The 23,767-nt window shown below is 38.0% G+C and overlaps 3 protein-coding genes across 3 annotated transcripts in view; 1 reads left to right on the top strand and 2 right to left on the bottom strand.

Annotated features, from left to right (window-relative positions):
• Positions 1-5,664, bottom strand: part of ssbp1 (single-stranded DNA binding protein 1) — an 11,630-nt gene extending 5,966 nt beyond the window's left edge. Inside the window, exons 1-4 of the mRNA XM_010772305.1 lie at positions 5,584-5,664; positions 4,084-4,154; positions 3,924-3,981; positions 3,687-3,827 (exon numbers count right to left, since the gene is read on the bottom strand). Of these exons, the coding sequence (XP_010770607.1) occupies positions 3,687-3,827; positions 3,924-3,981; positions 4,084-4,107 (223 nt within the window). The 5' untranslated portion in view covers positions 4,108-4,154; positions 5,584-5,664. The remainder of the gene's footprint in view (positions 1-3,686; positions 3,828-3,923; positions 3,982-4,083; positions 4,155-5,583) is intronic.
• An 831-nt stretch (positions 5,665-6,495) lies between these two features.
• LOC104946466 (acyl-coenzyme A thioesterase 1-like) lies at positions 6,496-11,557 on the top strand. Its single transcript, XM_010772304.1, has 11 exons — positions 6,496-6,696; positions 7,633-7,880; positions 8,089-8,188; positions 8,631-8,821; positions 8,914-9,077; positions 9,181-9,300; positions 9,452-9,534; positions 9,617-9,710; positions 10,296-10,376; positions 10,544-10,679; positions 11,090-11,557. Exons 2-11 carry the CDS (start codon positions 7,688-7,690, stop codon positions 11,212-11,214), a joined length of 1,287 nt encoding a protein of 428 aa, XP_010770606.1. The 5' UTR covers positions 6,496-6,696; positions 7,633-7,687; the 3' UTR covers positions 11,215-11,557.
• Positions 11,558-11,590: 33 nt separating this feature from the next.
• On the bottom strand, positions 11,591-23,167 carry cunh12orf56 (chromosome unknown C12orf56 homolog). Its single transcript, XM_010772303.1, has 14 exons — positions 22,710-23,167; positions 19,938-20,133; positions 19,264-19,279; positions 16,201-16,372; positions 15,965-16,120; positions 15,392-15,480; positions 15,009-15,153; positions 14,500-14,594; positions 13,971-14,060; positions 13,794-13,881; positions 13,636-13,710; positions 13,310-13,387; positions 12,465-12,646; positions 11,591-12,295 (listed from the first exon to the last, which is right to left on the bottom strand). The coding sequence occupies exons 1-14, from the start codon at positions 22,959-22,961 to the stop codon at positions 12,190-12,192; spliced, it is 1,740 nt and encodes a 579-aa protein (XP_010770605.1). The 5' UTR covers positions 22,962-23,167; the 3' UTR covers positions 11,591-12,189.
• Positions 23,168-23,767: the final 600 nt, after the last annotated feature.

Raw genomic sequence — 23,767 nt, 5'->3', positions numbered from 1 at the left:
GAACACGATCAGAACTAAAGAGTTCTGATGAACTAAGTTCTCATGAACCTTTGTGGGAAAAGTAATGCAGTTAAGGCCTTAAAAAGGTCTTAAATATGACCAAAAAAATAAGAAAGGTCTTAAATATGATTTAGAAGGTCTTAAAAATGATCGGATTTGACAGGTACTTCTGTGTTGCGATAGCGTCTAAATGTGTTTTGGGGGAAATGTCCGGGCTGCAAAGTAACCAGTACGGTAAGAGCCTTTCAGTTCCCCCCCAACAATTTGTATTGAAATAAATCAACATGGAACCAGTAATCACTAACTTTATTTCCCCCCGTCCCCTTATCGGAGAACACCCCAGCTATTAACCCTAGCAACCATGCTTCAGCTAGCGGCAGTCAGAAACTCAGGTATTTCGAATCTACTTACAAATAAATATGGGGAAGTTCAACCGTATTTGTTTGGAAAACATCGAACACACACACACGCACACACACACACACACACACACACACACACACACACACACACACGGGCTGCTCGATTATGGCAAAAATCATAATCACGATTATTTTTGGTCAATAATTGATATCCAGTTATTCATTGACTTTGAAAACATCCATTTATTGAATGTTAAAACAAATAATAATTTGAACAGTATCTTTTTAACTGTTGATTACCCTGAACGTATAATTCAACTGAAAAAAAAATACAAAAATAAATTAAATAAATGATTGATTTAAATAAATAATATCAAAATAATAAATACCAATAAACAAGATCAACAAATATTTTGGAGCGCACTTCCACAAACTACTAAACATATATAAATATGATACATAAAAATAAATTAGACTACAATTAATTAGATCAAATATATTGTAGTGCACTGTCACAACCTACAAAGCTAAATAATATTTTTTTCGATTATGTTTTCGTAATTGTGGCAGGCCAAAATCGTAATTGCGATTAAAATACGATTAATTGCACAGCCCAAACACACACACACACACACACACACACACACTTTTTGTCTAACACGCTAACAGTTCTGTGCTGTTATGTTCAGTCATTGTTCTTATGTTGAACATGAATACATTTACTTTGTAAGTAATTATGGGACGTATTTCTTCTTTCATAGCAATTTTCTTTACTTCCTATACTTTCTTGCCGTGAAATAGGTCTTAAATTCTATTCAAAGTGGTCTTAAATTTGAGTTGGCGAAACCTGCAGGAACCCTGTTAAAATGAATGATTTTATTTAATGAATATACTCTTAAAAATGTTTAAATTTAAACATAATCTTTTGTTTCATCTACAAAACCACTCATGTAAACATAACATATTTTAGTGTTACAAAACAATCATGATAAAAACATACAATCAGTTCATATGAATAGCTGGTAATACATTTGTTGTTATAAGGTGTTCTGGGCTTTTCAAATCAATTATATAAATGAATTAGTGCATGACAGTATGCACATTTGCAGGGTTTTAATTTGACGCTGAAATGGGTGTACACACACAGATTCTATGTAGCTTATCTTTTCAAGTTGATTCAAATCTGCTAAACTCTTAAATGTTTTTGCACATACAGAAAAAAATCCACATTCATGATCCAAACAAACTCAGATTAAAAGACTGACTTACACCTGAGAAGTGGTTTCAGTTTGTTCTGTGAAACGGACATGATGGTGAAAGACCTCACGGTACAAGCTAAAGAGAAATCCCTCTCACCAGATCTGGATATCTTTATCAAAGTAAATGATAAACTTCGATAGAGGACTTATTCTAAAAAACAAATTTCAGTTTAGGTTTCGGACTTTGATTTAATTTTCAAAAAAGGTAACTAATTCATTTGAGAATACCTGAAGACTCTTATGCAGTGACGCTGTTCAAATCCTGATTAACAAAGTAAAGTATCATTCAAGTTTATTGTTTAATCAGAATATGCTTCTGTCTGGGTGAAAATGTTAATGAAAATCAAAGGTAATTGAGCTTTTGAGTATTTATCTACCAAAAAATATTCAAATGTTGACTTTAACAGATCATAAAGCGCTGATTTCCTATGTGCAGGATTTAAAAATATAGATTATTCAACAGGGATCAGACGGGTCCTAATGTACACGGTAGTAGATTAAAAACAAAACAATTCTTATGAAAGTTTATTATTGGCCAACAGTGTGCGAAAAAGTACACGTCCCACCGTCCGGGACGTGTTATTTACAATATCGGACAAGTAGATCTTTCAATTGACTTGACCGGTGGACAAGTGACGTTTTTCGCCCTGATTTATTGACAAATTATTGATAAATTCAGTTTACAAAAGGCAGAACTCATTCGCAAATTGTGCGTGTCCACAATTGTTCGTTTATAAATGTTAGTTTCGGTTCTGCTTGTCGATTCCTAAGGAAATGCATCTCGCCGCTTTCTGTCCAGTTAGACGGGGGCGGGGCGGGGCGGGAAGGTGTAGCACAGTGGCAGGGTTGGGAAGCAAAACTCGGTTCTGAGGAGGAACAAATAACAATTGTCCGGTCCCGGGATTGATAAGAGTTGTGAGGACAGGAGGCGAGGCCGTGCCCCGCGGACCGCAGAGCTCTCTCTCTATGCTCCGTATCAGCTGATCGCTGCACGGTGCAGCTCAGCGTCTCTCTCTCTCTTTCTACACACAGCGGAGGCGAAGTATGTGTGAATGACTGAGGACCACGAGGAGGCTCAGACCCCCAGCCCCGGAACTCGTTTTCGACGCTCCTGTTGTCCTCCGACGAAGGAAGTCTTTCCTTGTACGCGCCGAGTTTATAACTTGTGTGTCCTCATTTGTCGATTATTGTGTATGTATGATTGTCACATTCTTCTTCTGCTGTAGTTCTTTTCAGAGACTGTCTGACTCCGGACCAAGTGTGGCCCGTGCCTNAGCGTTAGCTATTGCAGCAGCTCCCGCAACAACATCGGGGGACCTCCGGGTGACGTTTGGGTCTACGTCAACCCTAAAAGTAGCGTCTACAGCACCTCCGCTTTTAGGGTTGACGTAGACCCAAACGTCACCCGGAGGTCCCCCGATGTTGTTGCGGGAGCTGCTGCAATAGCTAACGCTACATTAGCAAAACAAACGCTAATTTTATTTGCAAAAGGTGCGGTGGGCTTCAAACACGTTCCCCTCCACTGGTTTCAACCAAGCACTAAATTTGAGGTTTTCCAACCAAATACAGTTGAACTTACACTTCCCCATATTTATTTGTAAGTAGATTCGAAGATACATGAGTTTCTGACTGCCGCTAGCTGAAGCTTGGTTGCTAGGTTACTAGCTGGGCGTTCTCCGATAAGGGGCCGGGGAAAACAAAGTCAGTGATTACTGGTTCCATGTTGATTTATTTCAATACAAATTGTTGGGGGGAACTGAAAGGCTATTACCATACTGGTTACTTTGCAGCCCGGACATTTCCCCAAAACAAATTCAGACGTGATCGCAACACAGAAGTACCTTTCAAATCCCATCATTTTTAAGATCTTCTAAATCATATTTAAGACCTTTCTTATTTTTTTGGTCATATTTAAGACCTTTTTAAGGCCTTAAATTAAGATGATAAAATTTAAGACTTTTTAAGACCCCGCAGGAACCCTGTTTTAAGCATTTTGCAAACTTTTGAGGCTTAAAGAAACGTAATATTCAGTAATTATAGCCCTGAGTATCACATGACGTTTTACCTGTTGTGCTCGTCTCTCCCTCTCCAGAGCGCCACATTTCATTGGTCGCTATTGAGAAGATGGTGACGGGGTTACGCCCGTCCACCTGTCTCATCACCGGGTCCTGACCCACTCGGCCCAACAGCTGCACGCGGTTGATCGCTGGAATAAAGAACAGAGACCCTCATCATTTGAGCTTCAGCTATTAAGAGGCAAGTCAGTGTTGTTCTCTTCAGGTATACAGGAACCTTTACTCACATCTTTCCAGGATAAGGCTGGTTTCTGTGCTGCTATATCTCACCACCTGCCTGAAGATCTGTGGAGGGAAGAGATCAAATATTTACCGTTGTAAAGAAGAGAACAGGAAAAGGTTTAAAATACAATAAATCTGGTTTAGTAACCTTCACTTGATGCTCACCTGTGCAGAGGCATTTCTCAACATCTTGTCTGCGCTGCACAGACAGCTCTGAGGACTTTTAAGAGAGTGATCTGAACAACAAAAAAGCAAGAAAAATCTAATGAAAAAAAATGCAAGGAATTCGCAACACTGACATTAATGTAAAGTTTCCTGTTTTAAACTATACAAACAAGAAAGGCCTTTTTATTTACCATAAATAATATAAACATTAAATACAATTCAATATTTTAGATGAAGCTAATCAACACCTGAATAAAACAACCATAATAAGAAGGTTTTAATGCAGGACTGTTGTATTAGACTGCATTACCTTTAGCTAGTTGTACCTAATAAACTAGCAACTGAATATTTAACAGCACAAAGAGGTATGAAGAGGAAGCAATCTTATGCAATACAGGTGCATCTCAATAAAGTGGAAAATCGTAGATGAATTTCCAGCGTTTATTTATTTGAATCTTGTGGATTGCAGCTTACAGCTAATGAAATCTCATATTTGAATATTACCTAAGAACAATACAAAAAAAGATTTTTAAATATAGAAATGTCAGCCTGCCGAAAAGTATACTCATGTGTATGCACTCAGTACTTGGTTGGGCGTCCTTTAACATGGAATACTGCATCACTAAGGCACGGCATGAAGGCGATCAGCCATTGGCTCTGCTGAGGTTTTATGGAAGCCAGGTTGCTTCGATTCGTCTGCATTGTTGGGTCTCGTCGTGTCTAATCTTCCTCTTGACAATATCCCATAATGGCACACGCCCACACTGTGAAAAGTACCAATGCCTCCATGCCATGCCACATTGACGCAGTCATTCATGCAATAGGAGGCCCAACCAAGGAAAATAATTCACTTTGTGTTAAATTAATCTATATAATATGCGAGTTTCATCTTTTAAAAATTGAATTAGTGAAATTAATTTACTTTTCCATTATATTCAAATGTGTTGAGAAGCACCTGTACAATCTGATTAAAGATATGTGAACACAACACAAACATCTTATACATTATTTGAGATATTCATATATCTGCACATCCTACACAGCTCTCGTTATAAAAGTTATGCTTTACATTTTGTGTATGTTTTTGTTCTGTTTACAGGACCTCTTTTCATATTTGTGTTGAAATATTCTAGATAGTGAAAACATACTTAGCAACAAACAAAAAGTAAATTAGCATATTTTTGAATGGAGTCTGGTGAGATTATTAGCTGCTACAGATAAGTCTGCTCAGTGTTTGTGGGTCTGTAGAAAGATCTATATACAGTCAAAGAAACAGATAATGTGAATAACAAAATGTTTGAACGTCAACTCAAAGTCAAAGCAGCAACGAGGCTCCTGGGCTCTCCCGCCATTAGGATGGAAACATGAAATAACATCCTTTAGAAATTCACGTTTTTATCAAGGTGGTTTAGTTTACAGCAAATAAACACTGAACAAGTGACAATTTTTTAGGTAGAATATGAGCCCAAAAGGACAAAAGAGAGCTTATTTAAAACTTACCGGGTGCAAAACTCCAGAGAAGACTTCGGTAACCTCACGCTGTTTCCGGTCCGTCTCTGAGATAGGTCCGGGAATATACCGGAAGTTGACATGGTTCCGCTTTTGTATTTGTTTATTTGTCATAACGAACATGAAATGAATTACAGACTTAAACTATTATATAAAGCACACAAGTTAAGTTTAACTAAAATGATTGGTTATAACTATATATATATATTATTTACATATAATATACTATTGATGGGTTTGCCTAAGCAAATCATAAATGAAGTTCATTTATCTGTACATATTACGAAACACATAACCTTGGTTTTCTTGCATCACATGATGTCACATTTATACACAGTTAAAGTTGATAAACGGGATAATATAATGTACATCATGTTGTGACTTTGATGGATAACACCCTATTTAAAAAAAACATAAACACATTGATGTTGCACATAAGAATAGTATCATACATTTATGAACTCAGCCTTAAAGCAATATTTGGCTGATTTAATAGGATAAGATCAAATTAATATTTGTATTTACATTAAGTTAATTACATCTTACAAATGTCTTTTGCAACCTTTAATTTCCCCATCTTATTTTTTTTTCACATTCAAGTATCTTATTTTGTTTTGTTGCCATGTCCTGTTTAGCTATAATGTCGTATTTCTTTACTAAGATATTATTCATGTATCTATTAATTATTATCAAAGTTATGGACTTGTGTAGATTAACCTGAAACTATTTAATAAATTGAATATGTATTGAATTAATAACTACAAAACTATACTCTTTAAAAGAAAGTATAACGGATGAGAAATTAATAAATTAATAGCAAATGAGTTAAATCAATGCAATGACGATTAATGAACGGAAGTGGAACAGGTTGAACGGTTCTCATTTACACATACATAACTTGAACGCAACGCGACCAAAATCACGACCAAAAACGGAGTATTTTGATTGAACTTTTTAGGCTAGGGTTTTCTTATAAACAAGGGTTTCATTTAGAAAACAGGAGAATGGCTTTTCACGGCTTGTCCTTGGCTTCACTGAACCTAATCCCAGTGCTCAGTGGTATTAAGGGTTCCAAGGGTCGAGGTGGTCACTTCTTCTTGAAAGGTAAGCCAAAGGTAAGGTTTGCTAGTGAGCTAACGGCGAATACATGTCTATTGAATGTGCAGAATTTGCATTCAAATGACAACAACTTTGTTGTTGTAGAATGGGAAGGGTTGCTTGTTTTGGGGCGGGATGTCGTTTTTTAATAATGAATTTCAACGCTAAATTGTGGAGCTAAAACTGGTTAAACTAACTGAGGCTAGCGGTCGAGAGAGCTAACTCGTGGTGCCTTCACGCTTAGTTAAAACTTTGTAAAAGTGTGTTTTCGCCTGCTAAAGATGTATCTTGTCCGCATTTCGAGAGGTATACTGAGTTCTGTGTATTTTACACAGAGCTCAACTGCAAGTATCTGGTCATAAATGCCTGAGGTTGGTACTACTATTACTTTGACAGAAAAGTCTAGAAACAAGATAATAGGGAAGGCAGTATTTAGTGCATGGAAACATGTTAATTCAGTTGTTATTACTTGTATGAAATACGCTTATTAGGTCAAAGTTGTAATACGACAATGTAGAGAAACTCTGTTACAAGTCAAAGTTAAGCATTACAAGTACGAAAGTACTGGTATTAGTACAACAACTCTACGTATTATGCTGAATGGTTAAATAGATGGTAATATATCAGTTTTTATTTGTATATCTGTATTTTGTATTATCAATTTGAATCTAAAGAGTAATTACGCTCTATCAGATAACTGTAGTGGAGTAAAAAGTACAACATTTTCAGAAATTGATAATATTGAAATAAAGGAGGTATAAGAGTAACCTTGAATTGATTATTACATTTTTTTTAACTGTTGGGTATCTGTAATAATGCAATAATTATGACTATATATTTAATATAAATGAAGTAACATAAAGTGTTCATATTGAAGCAAAGTATAAGAACCTCTAAATTGTACTTGATTAAATGTACTTATTATTATATACCACTAACCAGGTTAAACCATTACACCAAACATCTCAAGCCGTGGATTCACAGAGGATTCTCCAGCATGTCTCACACCGGCCCCCCGGTTGTCTCCGTGCACCCCTCTCGGGCTATGGTGGACGAGGCGTTCAAAGTGCAGGTGGAGAATCTGCCTCCAGGATTTCCAGTGACCCTTCACTCCCTCCACCAGTCCGAGGACAAGGACTACTGGGAGGCCTTTGGGCACTACGTCAGTGATCACAGAGGCACTGTTTCTGGTGAGGTATCCTCTTTTTTATCTCCTCAAACTAATGTTTACATCTTTACCCTTACTAGGGACATTTTCAGCTTTGAAACAGCTTTGTTTAATAATATGAGTTTATTTTATTTTATTTATAAGTTCAACATCAGCTCCTCCTGTACTTCCGTTTACAGCCAAATTGCTTGTTAATCTTTGTTGTATTGATATTGTAATGCTTCTTTTAGTTGCAGATGATTTGAGTTGTGGGGGAACCTACACAGGGAAAGAAGCCATGGGATTGTTGTGGAGTATGCGTCCTGTCCCAGGCAGCCGGGAAGGCCTCAGGTAATACACCTGCAGAGGGAATTAATCTAAACATTAGCCAACACATTTATTTTAATTCAAGCTTATTCAGGTTAGGATTGCAAGCAACCAAACTTTAAACGCTTGCTTTTTGAATGGAGTTCATATCCATTTCCTAAGCTAATATAAACATTACATACAATATATAATATTTGCTTATATATTTGTTAATAATAGCAGTACATTTAATTTATAAAGCGCTTTTTTGAGTACTCAAACATACTTTCATTTCATACAATAATACAAACGTGTTTACAAAAAAGAAAAAGTGAGATAAAATTAAATAAATTAGAAAATACAGAACTATCAATAATACAGAACTCATAAATGATCAAATTATTTTATGTGTAACATAAAACTGCATTTATAAACTAGCAAATTCACTCTAAAAACGGAACTAAATGAAAATCTTTTTACCCGTCAGGTTGAGAAAGTTGAACGTGTGCATCCCTCAGCTAGTTAATATCTCGGTGTACAGTGGACATGTTGGTGTGGGCTTCAGGGAGCAGGATCCTCTGGCCTCCGTGCTCACAGAGAGATGGTACATGGCTCCGGGGGTCCGGAGGATCGACATCAAAGAGAAAGGAGTGAGAGGGACCCTGTTCATACCCCATGGTAGGTACACCTGCCTCAGCTAAATAACTACCCTGCATTTGGTTGGATTATAGCATAATAAGTGATCTGTTTTATGTCTGTGCGTGCCTCAGGGCCAGGCCCCTTCCCCGGCCTGTTGGATATGTGGGGGGGCGGCGGGGGGCTGCTGGAATATCGATCGGCCTTGCTGGCGTCTCACGGTTATGCTTCTATGGCGCTGGAGTATTTTAACCCTGCAGAGGTTAACACAGCAGAGTTAGAGCTCAACTATTTTGAGGTTTGTCTTGGTTATGATATTCTATTAATATACTATATTCAGACTTCATGTATGTCAAAGACAAGTAACAAACGTTCTTGTTTTTCTCCAATCATCTACACAGACAGCGTTTAATATCGTCAGGGACCATCCTCAGGTGATGTCGGACAGAGTTGGACTTTTTGGACTGTCCCTCGGCTCGATCGTGAGCATCTCCTTGGCAGCTTTGAGCAGTGTCGTCAAGGCAAGTGACAAATTTAGCAGCAATAGAACAAAACAACTACAATCAGAAGTCTTGGCTGTTAGACATTGTGCAACAGAGGGCTGAACATTTTCAAGTTTGAGATTTGGCCCTGATAACAAACTGTGATAACTCTCTTTGTGTTCGGTTCCAGCCTCGTTGCTGTGTTTGCATTAGTGGCAACCACACACGTGCACGTGGGGGGACCATTGGAGGTGTTTTCAATGAGTTCTTCAAGTAGGTACTCAGTTATTTAGTCAGTCACAGAACTACAGTACACAAAAGCTGGACTGATGGGAACAATTATTTGTAATAACAGGAACGTACACAAGGTGCGCATGGATGAGAACAACTACGAGATTTGGCGAGGTATGGGCCTACCGATTCCCGATGATATCTCACAGAAAGTGGACGTAAGTACTTGTTGAACTATAGTGTCCCTAATGACACATTTTTCAACATTTTCGTACGCCTAAAGGGCTAACATGTTTTGCTTCGGCAAGATAATCTCCACATATTAACAACACTTTTATAAATGTTGAAACCTTAATGCAACCTGCAGAAGCAGAGATCTAATTGAAGGCAATAAACTAAATACATCTAGGTCACATGACTTCACCACCGCTAAGCTAAAGGTGGCTAATGTTAAGCATGATGACGTTTAGTAGTCTCATTTTTAGGCACTTGTTAGCAAACGCTATTTTGAACACACATAGAAGCTTTAGAAAACTAGTTGGGTATTTACTGACACGTTTTATGTCGTAAAAACAAAATGTTAAAATCTCTTCAGCTTCTATTTAGTGCAGAATTTATTTTAGTCCTCTAATCGATAGAGAAAACTTTAGAGTTTGAGACGAGGGAACAGAAATTGCTAAAATGCTAACACATTTCCGGGTTTTAGTTAAAGTGCCCATCATTACCATCGCTTTTTTTATTGATTACTATTGCTTTATTCTGAAAAGGCATATTGAAGTTTTTCTTTGTGTATTCTCTTTGAGGTTGGGAAAATAAATTGTCCGATATTGTTGGTGAACGGCGATGATGATCAAAACTGGCCCACAGTGGAGTCTGCTGAGGATGTGAGAACACACGCACACATACCTATGAGTACCTTAAGAAGCACTTCACAAATATATAAAGTCTCACACACATTTGTAAATATGTAATGTTACATATATTGAACAGTGTGCACATTTTTTCTTCCATACCTTCTCTTTACATTTTGGATGTTTTTATCTGACCTCAGATGGCACAGATGATGCGTGCAGCAGGAAACGAGCACCTGCTGACGAGACTCGAATACCCAGATGCCGGACATTTAATTGAGCCGCCCTACTCCCCTCACTTCAGAGCTACTAAGTTTATAAAGGGTGGACAGAAAGGTGAGTTATACAGGGTCCCACATGATACACAGGCAGTGAAAGCCTCAATGACAAACTCCCAGGATCCAACGCTACATCACTGCAGCAATAAACAACATTTTTGTTGACTATAGTTCACAATTCTATTTGCGTCAGGGTGAAAATAGTCAACACTACGGTATGTGTGTGTGTATATAGCCAAATTGGCAATTTACACCCTGGTTGTATATAGCATGGCAGAGACACATGTTAACTGTTATTTAATAATTACATTAGAGGTTGGCTTGATTAGCCAATTACATAAGGTGTAGCTATTTTCCTCCGAGTGCAAATAGATACATTATTATTTTAGAATACCCTGGTGTTGATGTTAGAAGTAACTGCTATAATCCTCCAATTGTGAATCTCACAGACAGCGTTGTGTGTTTCAGTGATTTTGCTTTGGGGAGGAACAACCAAACCCCATTCAGATGCTCAGGAAGACTCCTGGAAAAAGATCTTAGCTTTCCTGCAGCAGAATATGTACTCCAGTTCTGGTCCCAGAGCAAAGTTGTGACGGATTACACAAATCATTCCCACAAAACATCCTTCTTTGTGACGAGGTCATGTTAACTACCTTTAACATGAAGACATGTTCACTGGTTCTTCAATGTGTTGACCAATTCCTCTGATGGATTGAAGAACAAATCAAATGTTATTACTTTGAATCATCACATTACGTCTTGCCTTTGATCAAATTGTGCCTCTAACATGTGCCATAATGTGAATGAATATAGGTTGTGAATGTGTTAGAAAATGTAATGTTATTATAAATTGTACATGATATTAAATACAAAAAGATTATACTATTTTAAATCAGCTTTATTTTGTTAAATTATTAAATCAACCTTCCAAAAGAATTCGGTCTACTGTTTTTCAAAATAATACCCCTTAATATTTTTTAAGCACCAAAACAAAACAAGAAACACAGCGGAGACTCATCTGTCCAAACATCTTAAAATCTGCATGTGTAATACTTTTTATTTTGATCTCAACTGAAACAATATTGAGTGATCTCTCACATTCAGCTGTAATTTATAACAGATTTCAAAGTTTCATCTTTAACTTTATTTAAAGTGCATATCACCTAAACACTTTGCAGATTTACAGTTTTGACATCGGACACATCTACAGGTTAAATTATAAACACAGGCAGAATCTAAACAAACATCAGGAACGTTTGTTTTCATTGCTAAATATCATATGTTCACGCTAATATGCTAAAGTAAGATGGTGAAATCTGTAAACACTATACCTGCTTAACATCGCTATTTTAGCATTTAGCTTATAGCAATGCTTACATTCATGAATTCCAGAGAAGATATTTGCTTCACAGCATCATAGGAACACTTATTAAATAATACAAATAAAAGTCATATTCTTTCTGCTGGGATCTTGAGTTTCACAGCAGCAGAGATGCTTCATGCTTTGGTAAAGGCACACGCTGTCACAGCCTGTCTCCAGGTGTAGGTGCACTCGTGTGTTTGTGCGATCATTTGAGAAGAGTGAGGATCTGCTCAACCAGCCGCAGGGTGGGGGGACTGATCGGGTAGTGAGGGGGCAGCTTCACCTCAACACAGGACAGCTTCACAAAGTACCTGCAGGCAAGACATAAACAGATCATTAAACTTGCATCATTAGGGTCTTATTTTAACCTGACACAACGTGTGCAATGTTGACAGACTTCACTTGAGTTTGTGACTGCGCATAAATTACTGAAATGATAAGGTTCATTATTTCCAAATTCCTAAAATGTTGAGCACAAACCTGAACTCCTCCCTGAAGTGAGACCTGAGGTGCTGAGCGAGCAGGTTGTTGTACTGCAGGCAGGCCAGCAGGAGGCGACAGCGCTGGAAGAGCAGCACTGACTGAGAGGGAGCGAGGGGGGAGTCCTGCAGGTCGGACAGAACCACGATCACCTGCTGGGCCTGGTGACTGACGAAGGACATCTGCAGAGAGGAGAAAGACTAGGAGTGTGTAGTGCACAAAATAATCAGCATGTAGCAGTGAAGTTCTATATGTGTCTGGCTTTTATGGTTAGCTTTAAATGTGTGACTTTCCGAATTTAACTTTGCCCATGTTACGTTTACGTCTCACATTTTAAGTGCACGGGCATCTTCCCCTTTAGTAAAGGAATGAGAAAACACCTCTCAAACAATAGTAATGATATACTTTATTGATTTCATTTGTGCACTGTTCATGCAAGACAAACGCAGCCCAAAGTGCTTTACATTAACAACAGAATAAAGACAATAAACATATTGAGTGTTTTTTCTCTATGCCGGTGAAAAACTACACAGATACAAGTCAGTGTCGTCAGGGTTTTACATTAAGTGGACATAATTAAAAGTTATCGCCATATTAGGAATGAAAGTTTACACAATCCACTAAAGTTTTAAGAACCAAAATAAAAAATATTTTTACTAATCTCATCAAATTATAATTATTTTGCGCTGATATTACCAATGCTCGTTACATTTTGAGGCTGCAACCGGTACATTTTTCATGCTAATAAGAAAGAGATAAGGAGAGAAAACTGATCTGATGACAGTGTTGTTAGAGCCTAGCTTTTGTAGGACTGGCAGTATTTGAGTAACAGTAAGGAAGTTTACCAGGTGAGGATGAGGCTGCAGGACTCGGAGGATCCAGCCAACGGACAGGAAGTTCTCTGTCAGGGAACATCTGCTGGCCTAAAACACAGAAAGGTTACAGATACGTGTAGAGTCACCGGCTGACACCATGTTTGGATTCACCATTGCAAACTCAAGAGGTTCAACCTTTAACAAATACAGAATATGTTTAGTATATATAGTTCGATTGTTATAGACCTGCAAATGTTTTAATTCAAAACAGGATCACATACTAATAAGTTTGATTCGTATGTGGAGGTAAGGTAGCAACCATCATTTATGTATGTCGACCTGCAGTTAAAACTCACCTCGTGGCCTAAAAGCAGCAGCTCGAAGAGCAGAGAGCAGGCAGAGTCCAGATACTCCGCTAGTAAGGCCTGAAGCTGACAGAGAAGGACAAGGGTTACATTAAAACAAATTACATAAATAATATTTATGATATATATTTGAGCAGAGAACCGCTGACCTCACAATCTACCAGAGATCTTTGCTTCTGTGTTTGCAGTTCTGCATCACAAATCAAGGCAAGCAGCATTCTGGAGGCCAGGGCACCTCTGCAGGGAGAGAGAAAAAAGGGAGTTTAAAAATGTATTTAGATATTTATATAGATTTGAAATATTTAGAGCACAGGTGGGATGCTTACTTTTTGGCAGAGAGCAGGTTGAATCTGGCTGGTTCGACCTCCGTCTCTCTGAACATGACGGCGAGCGTCTGCACGATCAGAGTGCTTAGTCTGTGCAGAAACATCGAGCTAGTGTTAGACTCAGAGCATTTATACAACATACATATAACATATACAATTACTCTCTGGACCAACACATCTTCTCTTTAGCCCGAATGATTTGTGCACGTGGTTGACTTAATAAATGAACACTTATAGGATGACACTGAACATATTTTTGCATGTTAAAACTATTTTCCTAAAACTCCTCACTGCTGACTGTTTTAAAAAGTATGCTGTTGTGTTTTACTCCTATTAAAGATATATGTACAGTCAATACAATTAGTTTCAGTTTGGTTGTCAAACAGGAAGCAGGGAGATAAATAGGAGTATGAACACCAAGCCTTCTGCCTTCTAAAATAGCCATAAGTGTGTTGTGTAAAATCAAAGCAGCTTACAATCTCAGATCACACACAATCCTGCACACACACACACATACACACACTCTTACAGTAATTGATCTGCCGTGTAGACTCCATGGAGGCTCTGACAGCCGTGCAGAGATTCTTCCAGAGTCTGAACCAGGAACACGCACACTTCACTGGACTGAAACACAACATGACAAATCTCTACTGAAGTTTATTCTGGATGTGGAACACACTCACATTTGTCTGAATGTAAGTGTGTCTTTGTGAGGACATTTTGTATAGCAAGTATAGTTATTAATACTTCTTCCAACAGGAAAAGAGCTTTGACCACATGTCTGGGCACTTCATATTTATTAGGATTTCTTTATCTTGAAACTGCAAATAGATATGTTGAGCTAGTGGAAGGCAAACAGAGGAGCCAAACATTGAATTCCCAATACTAAAAAGTACAGGACCGCAACCATTTTCTTTCCCTTATCAATAATCAATTAATAGTTTGGTCCAGAAAATGTAAAGACACATGTAGCAAAAATTCAATTATTCTAGAATATGTTGCGTTGTTATTAGTTAGTGTGACTGTTGGGGGCCTCACCCTCCAGAAGAGTCGGCGCAGAGCGATGTTGCGGTGCGCGGCGGTGCTCAGCTCCTGCAGCAGCAGGTACAGACTCTCCACTCCGATCCCCTCCTGCAGCAGCTCCGAGCTCAGCTGAGCAAACAGGTGAGCAGTCCGCTCCCAGCTGCACACACACAGGTTTATAAAATGTCAGAAAATAGTGAAAATGTTCATCCAAGTTTCTCAAAATCCCAGGTGATGTTATTTAAAGTCAGGCAATCTCATCCGCTTTGAAATTGTGTAAATTCTAAGTTAATGTAATAGAGGAAAAGCTGTGAAATGATTATCAAATGTCCAGCAGAAGATTTTGTTCACATGTCTATGAGATAAACTAAAGATTCTTCCTGTTAGAACCCTCTTACCTGATGCCAGGAAGTGCTTTTCCAGGAGAAGAGTCAGACGAGGCACTGCACCTCCTTCTGTAGAGCGGGTCTAATGACAGAGTGGACCTCTGAACACACACACACACACACACACACACACACACACACACACACACACACACACACACACACACACACACACACACACACACACACACACACACACACACACACACACACACACACACACACACACACACACACACACACACACACACACACACACACACACACCTTTTTCAAAAGGGATGGCAAATAATCTGATAATGTCAGAAACATTCCTCAGATAGCTTTTGAGGTGAACATGGTGTTAACGAATTTGTTAGGCCTTAAAGTGGACCTCCACTGAAATACACATCAAAAACGATTCAGTGGACCTATGTAAAGCATTGTGGGTAATGTAGGCACCAAGTTTTGACAAGGAAGTAAAATGAGTGGAATAAAAAAAAATGTGATTCTTTGATTTTTTTTTTTTACATTCCGTCTTAAGTCTGTTAATTTATTGGGAGTGCAATGCTAAATGGGTGAGAGACTTTAATAATGATCCCTCACAATAATGAAGCTGTTCCATGAGCTCTGCAGGTGGAGGTAGAGTCTGGACGTAGGTGACACTGCGTACAGATGCAGCTCGGCCTCCCTCTCCTCTCCACTGTTCACACAGTCTCTTCCCAACAGGCGAGACAAAACTGTAATGAGCTTCCTCGGTACCTGAACGCAACACACACGTCATGTTCTGTATTCTTAAATGATTTAATCCAAATGCAGAAAAAGGTTTTTGAAGGGGGTACCTGGCCTGTGTCGGAGAGGAACAGTCTATGATTGGAGGTGGGGGAGTAGAGGGAGGAGGCTGTGGAGGCGGGGTGAGGGATCCTCAGGAGGCCCAAAGTGTCGGGGTTTGGACAGGAAGCAGAACGCGGCGGCGGTAACATGTGATGCTCTGTCGCACTTTCACTGGGGCTCCTGATGTAGAGGAAAGAGATGGAGGAGGTTAACTTTAACTTAACGTGGATAGAAAAGCATGAGTTTTACCAATACTAATATTGACTGTACTAGCTCTAAAGCAGGGGTGTCAAACTCAAATACACAGTGGGCCAATATTTAAAAATGGGTACTAGTCGAGGGCCGGACTGGTTCAATGTTTATAGCAAAACGTATTGAAATGAACTTATTGCACATATTAAACCTGGAACTAACAAAGCTTAAATTATTGCCGATAAAAACAACTCTTATGATTGTATTTCTCCACAGGCCAACAACAGCTTCAAAAAAACTATTTCCCTCAAAGAAAAAACCAAACATGCCCTGTTGTCGCAAGAAAAAAAGTGCAGAAGGAAACATCCATTTAAACTCAGTGTGCTGCTCTGTGATGCTAGCTCAAGCAGATACTTGGCATCTCATCTTGGGTGCAAGCTCATCAATGTTTGGGGTCATGCTCTTAGGTGAGGAAATCGTCAGGATGGAGTGAAGGTGTGCGTGCAATATACCGGCGAGCCAGATCGAATAGTAATTAAAAATTATCCTGCGGGCCGGAATTAAATCCACCAAGGGCCTGATTTGGCCCCCGGGCCTTGAGTTTGACACATGTGCTCTAAGGATACAGTGATTGAGAAAAGGTGATACAGTACAGTGAGCTCCAATGGCTTAATTTTAAGGGATCTTTGTTGCATCACTCTCATTTCCTGTCTTCCTTCTACTGCCTACAGATAATACAAATCATTTCCTCCCAGAACATACAGTAAGGCACTGTCATAATAACGTTTTGATGTGCATTCACTAGTTTGTACAGGTCCTGACCCTGCACAGAACTTTTTAACCTCACACGACCTACTCTGAAATCATTTTTTAGCAAGGAGTGTTTCCCATTGAGATTCAAAATGTATTTGACAATGTGCATAAAGCAACAGGCATCAAGCTAAACAAGAAGAAGTTAAAAACAACCAATTGCCCTTAAAAGAAACTAACCACGGTAATAAAACAACATTTTACATAAAACAATGACATATTGAGTAACAAGACGTGTGCAATAAGCCGTCAGATAGTCCTTAATCCTGAGTTTATAATCTTCAATGGTTAGAAAGTCATCTCATTTGTATCTAGTTGTCTCTGCAGTTTACACCAAGTGGTCTGATGAACACAATTTCATTTGCAAGTAGTAAACATGGGATTATTTCCACCACCATCCCACCAGCAGTCATTTGAAGGTAATGATTTTAAAGGCTGTAAGCTGCTTTCATGTCCCTAAAGATCCATCATCACTTCCTTGGGTGTGTGTGTGCGTGTGCGTGCGTGCGTGCGTGCGTGTGTGTGAAATGACCTCCCAGGGGTGAACTACACTCAGGCAGAGAGACAGATGAGCATTAGACGGCAGCATTTGAACTTTCCTGAGTTAACATCACACACACCGTCGAAAGATCTGTGCGTCATTTGTTGTAACCAGGCAACAAGTCAGTGTTCAATAAGCGTAAATCACTTCATGTTACCTGACTGACGCACAAACACAAAACACAGAGGAATTAATGAAAAGGAAGGAAATTACCCAGGAAAATGTTATGTATATAAAAAGGTACAAATGTGATGAAGGTACTGTAAATGATACACATGTTTAAATGCCATACATTTGCAAGATGTGTTTTCTAAATGGGACATTTTTCAGTTGTCTTGATCACATTGGAGAGCACATATCTTTGGTTGGAAAAATGAGTTTGAAGACCAGGGCCCAGTCCATGAACTTGTAATACAGATTTTTACTCATTTCTATATTTGAAAATAAATGATCTCCGAATGTAGCGCTAATGAAAACCATTGTTGGTCTCAGACCTTAATGTAAAATGTATTGTATGTTGTTCCTTTACCTTTAAGCATATTGTAAAAAGAAATGGCTCCAAAAGACATAAAGTTATACAATGTTGGTTGTTGATGCTTAAAGCCTTTCAATTTTATTTATTTTTAAACACAAATTAACTGTAAAAGTCTATACATTTTTAGTTTTTTCAGCCAAATTGTGAAGATTTGTCTTCATTCAAACATTCAGTATCAATAGTTTTTTTTAACATTAAATAAATCTTATTTGTATTAATTATCATTAAGTATTCTGTAGTCTGGAACAAGTTAAGACATATGGATATGAAACTTTGGCCGTGGATGAACTTCTTTAAATCCCTCAGTGAACAATGAGCGGCAGGTAAACTGAAGTGGAACATGCCTCTTATTAAATAAGAAATGAGCTACCTGAGACTCTGAGGAGGTTCACAACAGAGCCAGCTTTCACTTTACGCATTATTTAGAGGTTTCCCAACCGAAACCGGAAAGATGAGATTTGACTTTTTGTGCAATGTGTTGGCATTTCAGTGCAAACACCAGCCTTTTACCATACCTCACATATAGAAATCCAGGTATTTGAGCTCTTAAAGTTTAACCCTCCTTCTCTCTTGTAGTCCAGCTGACAAAAACACCAGTAAAGATTTTATAGCTTGAAGAGTTTGTCTGTTTCCGTGACTCCCATACAGAATCCTTCCTGCACACTTTGCATAGACAGAAGGGACATGCTAAATAAAAACACATAAAGATACACCATGTGGGATGCTAAACAAGTGTTAATAATACTTTAAGTTGGGGGGAAAAATAGTGGCTGATGGAAACAAGTTTTAGTTTAGAGTACAGTTCAGGCTAGCGAGAATTCATTAGATTTAAAAAGGATATTATGCTTCTTTAAGAACCATTTTCGAAGCCTGAACGAGGCAAGTACTGGAAACATAGAAGGATAAAAAGAAAAAGAAACCACAGCCAGTCTCAGTTTCCATTCATGGATATCACCTGACAAACCAGAGTGTGTGTGTTGGTGTGAAGCTCACCTCTGAGCAGGATAACCTGTCAGGGAAACAAAAGACACAGGAGAGTTAAAACGATACTTTAAAGTATCAAATAAGAAAGGCAAACAATACAAAAATAAAAAACACATGAGCTTCACTGCTATTGTTACCCATATTTTAGCCACTCACACTCTGAAGCAGGTGAGTGAATAAATGAAATATATTTACAGACAGTCATTAACAAAACCAGAACAAAAACAAATAGCTGATTAAAAGAAAAATAATGTGACACTTGATTTCATCCTACACATACAAAAAACAAAAACAAATGTAAACATTATATAGATTTTTAATAGGCTGCACTTATAGTGCCCTGCATGTTGTAATGGCTCACTAAAACTCAGAATCAGCCATGCAAGGTATTGGCTATGGGAGGGACATTTTGAGTCCTTGAGGGAACTTCAAATATGGAAGACAGAGACTGTAGCATCAACACTGCGATTAGAGTCTGACCTGTTCTACTTCCTGAGTCTAAGCACCATTAAAGATGTGGCCTCTAAGCTGAAACCTTGTCATTACGAGCCAAATGTGTTAACCCAATCGGCTGCTGTGCAAAGCCAAAATGTTTCACTGTCCTCTTACACACGGCATGGTATTTGTAATGATTTGTTAGAGTATGATAATCGATTATTCGTGCATTTGAAGAGGTTCTTTACCTCCTAAGGTATGTGGTATTGTAAGACAGTCGCTGGGTCTGCGGGACGCAGGGGTAGCAGGACGAAGTCCCGCCCTCCGGTCTCTCCTCAGCCAGTCACGGCCCCTCGCTGCAGGCTTGTCAGTGATGTAGGTGATAAGGATGTGCTGGCAGCGCTCCCGGTCCTTCCCGTGGAGGAAGTCTGGGAGGTCGTTGACCTGCAGAGAGGAAATGGAAATAAGGATCTGTGTTCCAGATGTTGGATGTATGCCATCTTTTCAGATTAGTTTTATATTCTATACTTTTTTGGGCATTAATTGACATAGAACAGGCGAGTATAGGAAGAATACGTTTTAGTGCTTATGTACTTAGTAAAATATATGATAAGATAGTTAAGTCAAATGTATCTAAATATAATAGTATAACTATAATAATAATGATAATAATAAATGTAATGGATATAGCTATGTTCAAAATACAAAAAGACACTTTACAAAAGTCACACCTATCAAAAGTAATTTACATTTTAATAATTTTGAATTACTATAAGAATAAATGTCTACATTTAATTATTTCGAATATTTATTTACAATTGTATTTATTCATTAATTTATATTACATATTTATTTGTATTTACCCTTGTGTTTATTAAGATTTTTTTTCTCACAAATATTTATAAAGACTTTTTTACATGTTTTCTTTTATTTATTTAGAAAGAGTTAATGTTACTGTATTTTGAATAATCTATTATCTTCTTTATTACAGTCATAGTGAGGTGAAATAAGTTCAACACAGACCAGAGGCTGACAGGGTAATGCAGACAGGATTAAACCGAGGAAGAATTTAACTCTTCGACCTCTGACTTACTTGGTTGTTAATGAGAGGCTTACTCTCTAAACAGACGCAGCTTCTATTTCGGACAGCTAGTGTTATGTGGGGTTACATATAACACAGCATTAAGCTTGAATCTACTTTGACCCTCTTGTAAAACTCTAGACTCGGTCATTCAAGTTTTTTATTTGTAACAGAGATAAACAAAAAAAACCTTGTTCTTGATCTTTCAGGGGTTTTAATTGTTCTTTATCCACATTTTGATATGTTTAATTATTGAGAACCTCATATTATCATGACGAATTAAAAGGTGTTTTAGGGCTAAAGCCCCTGAACATATGTATATTGTTATAAAAGACCCTATAAAAAACATATAAGCGATACTAGAAAGATGCTCTTGTCAAGTATTAACAGACTTATTCAGATCAACTATCTGTGTTGCAGGTACTGCAGGATATTTGTAATAAATTAATCCTTTCAACTTTGAACAAGTTTTAATAATTTACAAAGAACAAATGATTTGGTTCCTGACTTTTTATTTGAATGTCTCCTTTTTATTCCATTAACAAATACATACATGGATTTATTTATAGTTACAGTCCCAGAGGATTGTAGCTAACCTGATTTGCTGTTTCATTGATCATGTTGAGGGCTTGATCTTGACTAATTTGTTTTACATTGTCAAATGATGTCTGTTTTTAATTGTATTCGACAAAACAGGTTTTTTAAGACCCTGAGCCTTGGGGTCTCAGGTGGTGCACAAAACCTTGCATTGGTTAACCAAGAGAATTAAAACATAAAAAGATCAAAAGAAAGAGATTTTCAATTAATTGAAAATAATCATTAGTTGCAGCACTAAACATGTATTGAATCATATAATATATATATATATATCAATAGTTGCAGTTATTTAATAAAATGACTCCAAGCTGATAAAAGAATCCTGCTGAACAGGGCTTTATATTTGATTTGAAACAGCACAGGGGACATTTAGAACCGAGGCAGGATAAGGACTCAACTAAATAATGGTGAAACCTGTAAATCAAAACATCTGTATTCTTAAGACTTTAACTACAGCAGGCTATTAGTTAATGTTTTCAGGTAATAACCAGCCACTACGCAGCGGTATTGTTTTCAGCTTGTCTGTATGTGTCAAGATGGTAAATGTGATTCTGGAAATACTAGAAGCAGGATCTACCACAGAGGAGGTGATGATGATGGTCTTTATTTTTGCTTTAAATCACAGAAAGAGCTGCAACTCATTAGCTGAATTATTGCTTTCTTTTCTCGATAACTAGTAGAAACATCTCAAAATATTCAGTTAACCATCTAATAATGCCAACAAGTTTAAAGTTGATATGCTGAATTTGAAAGCTACAATCACAGTTGAAGTTGCATCTAATCACTATTTGTATTATTGCTTGATCTAAATAAAAGAAAATCTGGAATACTCTTCAACAAAATGCCAATTACAAAATGTTAAAATGTTTAGTTCAACTATTTACTGGGAGCTGAAACTGTCATATTTGCTTGTACAATATATTTATCGACTAACAAATAGCTGTGGATAAATTATTGCTTAGTTGATGCACGAAAATCATAACTATTTTGATAACTTATTTATCTTTTAAGTACATTTTTTAAGGCCAATTCTCAACAGAAAGTCCACTTGCTATCTCCATGGCAACTGCAACACCTATAATGGCCAAGAGATGTGGTTAAAGAAAATTACAAATAAAAAGCAAGTGTTAAGTAGTCAAACAATATTTCAAATATTGATAGATTGAGCTCTGGACATTTTAAGGGACATTTCACTATGTTTGATATCTTAAATAGCCTATCAAACAATTCCGTCTTGAATCAAAATGAAACATATTGGAGGCGATTACAGTCACTGACTGCTGTGCTGTAGCTGTAGTTTTCACTGAAAATAGAAGAAGTTTAATATGATTTTTAAACTCACCAGCTCGATGTGACGCACGCACCTGAAGTTAAAGGCTTCGGTGAGAGTGCGTGGCGGGTACTCTGTAAGATACACGCGCTCGTCGCTCAACACCACATGCATATACACCTTTTTAACGGTTTCTGATATAACCACGCACGGTTCGTAGGCTCGGATCCGCTCGTACACCGCCCGCTCCGTGTTCCGCTTGAGGAAGGTGTCCAGCTTCATGTTCCGCCGCCAGAGGAGGGCACCGGAGCCGGTCCGAGCCATGACGATACTGGGAAGCAGTTGGTGACAACTTTGTGACGTTAACCTCCACTTTGAGGCGAAGCAGGGGGTCCGGCGTTGCTTTCCATCGTTTAACTTTGGATTTGACGCAGGTACAATCTACCGGGCAGGTGGCAGTGCTCGTCCCGGTAACGACACTGACTGACAGGTAAACCGCCGCAGTCTCACTCCATCAGCACACACTGCTCTCTGATTGGTCCGCGCCGTGAGGAGCAACCCTGCTGATTGGCTGGGACATAAAGGATCGTTCCATAATTTAAAAGTTCTGTAGCCACTTAACACCAGAATACATGGAGCTGTGGATGGGGATTTGTTTATTTTAGGTCTACATGCTAAGTGTAAAAATATAAATATCTGTATTGTTTTCTTTTTTTATCTTGTTTATTATGGCATTAATGATGCATCTCATCTTTAATGTACATTTGAACCAATTTGGTTATCTCCTTGCTATTTCTGCATTGAAACACAATTAATAATATATTATATCCTTAAAGAATTATGGGTATATTAACACTGTTCTTTTATGTTGTACTTAACATCATTTCACACATTTTCTCAGAAATTGAGTGGCAAAATGTGCTCTTGAGCAAAATTAAACAATTCAATACTCACTTCAAACCGCTAGATGTCACTGTTTGATCAAAATCTTCATAAAACTTTATCTGTCCATCACTAGTGAAAGGTTTGATGTTATTTTAACTTCTGAATGTAACCACTATAGGACAGCAGTTTTTTTCATTCCTTAAATGCCTTCTTTGACCTCAGATGAAGATTTATATTGACTTCAG

This window comes from Notothenia coriiceps, unplaced genomic scaffold, assembly GCF_000735185.1.
Source record: "Notothenia coriiceps isolate Sejong01 unplaced genomic scaffold, NC01 NC01_scaffold00011125, whole genome shotgun sequence".
Lineage (NCBI taxonomy): Eukaryota > Metazoa > Chordata > Actinopteri > Perciformes > Nototheniidae > Notothenia > Notothenia coriiceps.
The sequence above is the reverse complement of the archived record's forward strand: the minus strand, read 5'-3'. Positions and strand labels throughout refer to the sequence as shown.

What these genes read in the sequence shown, in the direction of transcription:
- LOC104946466 (XM_010772304.1), top strand. Translation starts at nt 7,688, where the DNA reads ATGTCTCACACCGGCCCCCCGGTTGTCTCCGTGCACCCCTCTCGGGCT. An exon ending in TCACAGAGGCACTGTTTCTG is followed by an intron (nt 7,881 to 8,088) that starts GTGAGGTATCCT and finishes TGCTTCTTTTAG; the next exon opens with TTGCAGATGATTTGAGTTGT. An exon ending in GGCAGCCGGGAAGGCCTCAG is followed by an intron (nt 8,189 to 8,630) that starts GTAATACACCTG and finishes TTTACCCGTCAG; the next exon opens with GTTGAGAAAGTTGAACGTGT.
- cunh12orf56 (XM_010772303.1), bottom strand. Translation starts at nt 22,961, where the DNA reads ATGGCTCGGACCGGCTCCGGTGCCCTCCTCTGGCGGCGGAACATGAAG. An exon ending in GCGTGCGTCACATCGAGCTG is followed by an intron (nt 20,134 to 22,709) that starts GTGAGTTTAAAA and finishes TCCTCTCTGCAG; the next exon opens with GTCAACGACCTCCCAGACTT. An exon ending in TGCAGCCTCATCCTCACCTG is followed by an intron (nt 12,647 to 13,309) that starts GTAAACTTCCTT and finishes TCCTCTCTGCAG; the next exon opens with ATGTCCTTCGTCAGTCACCA.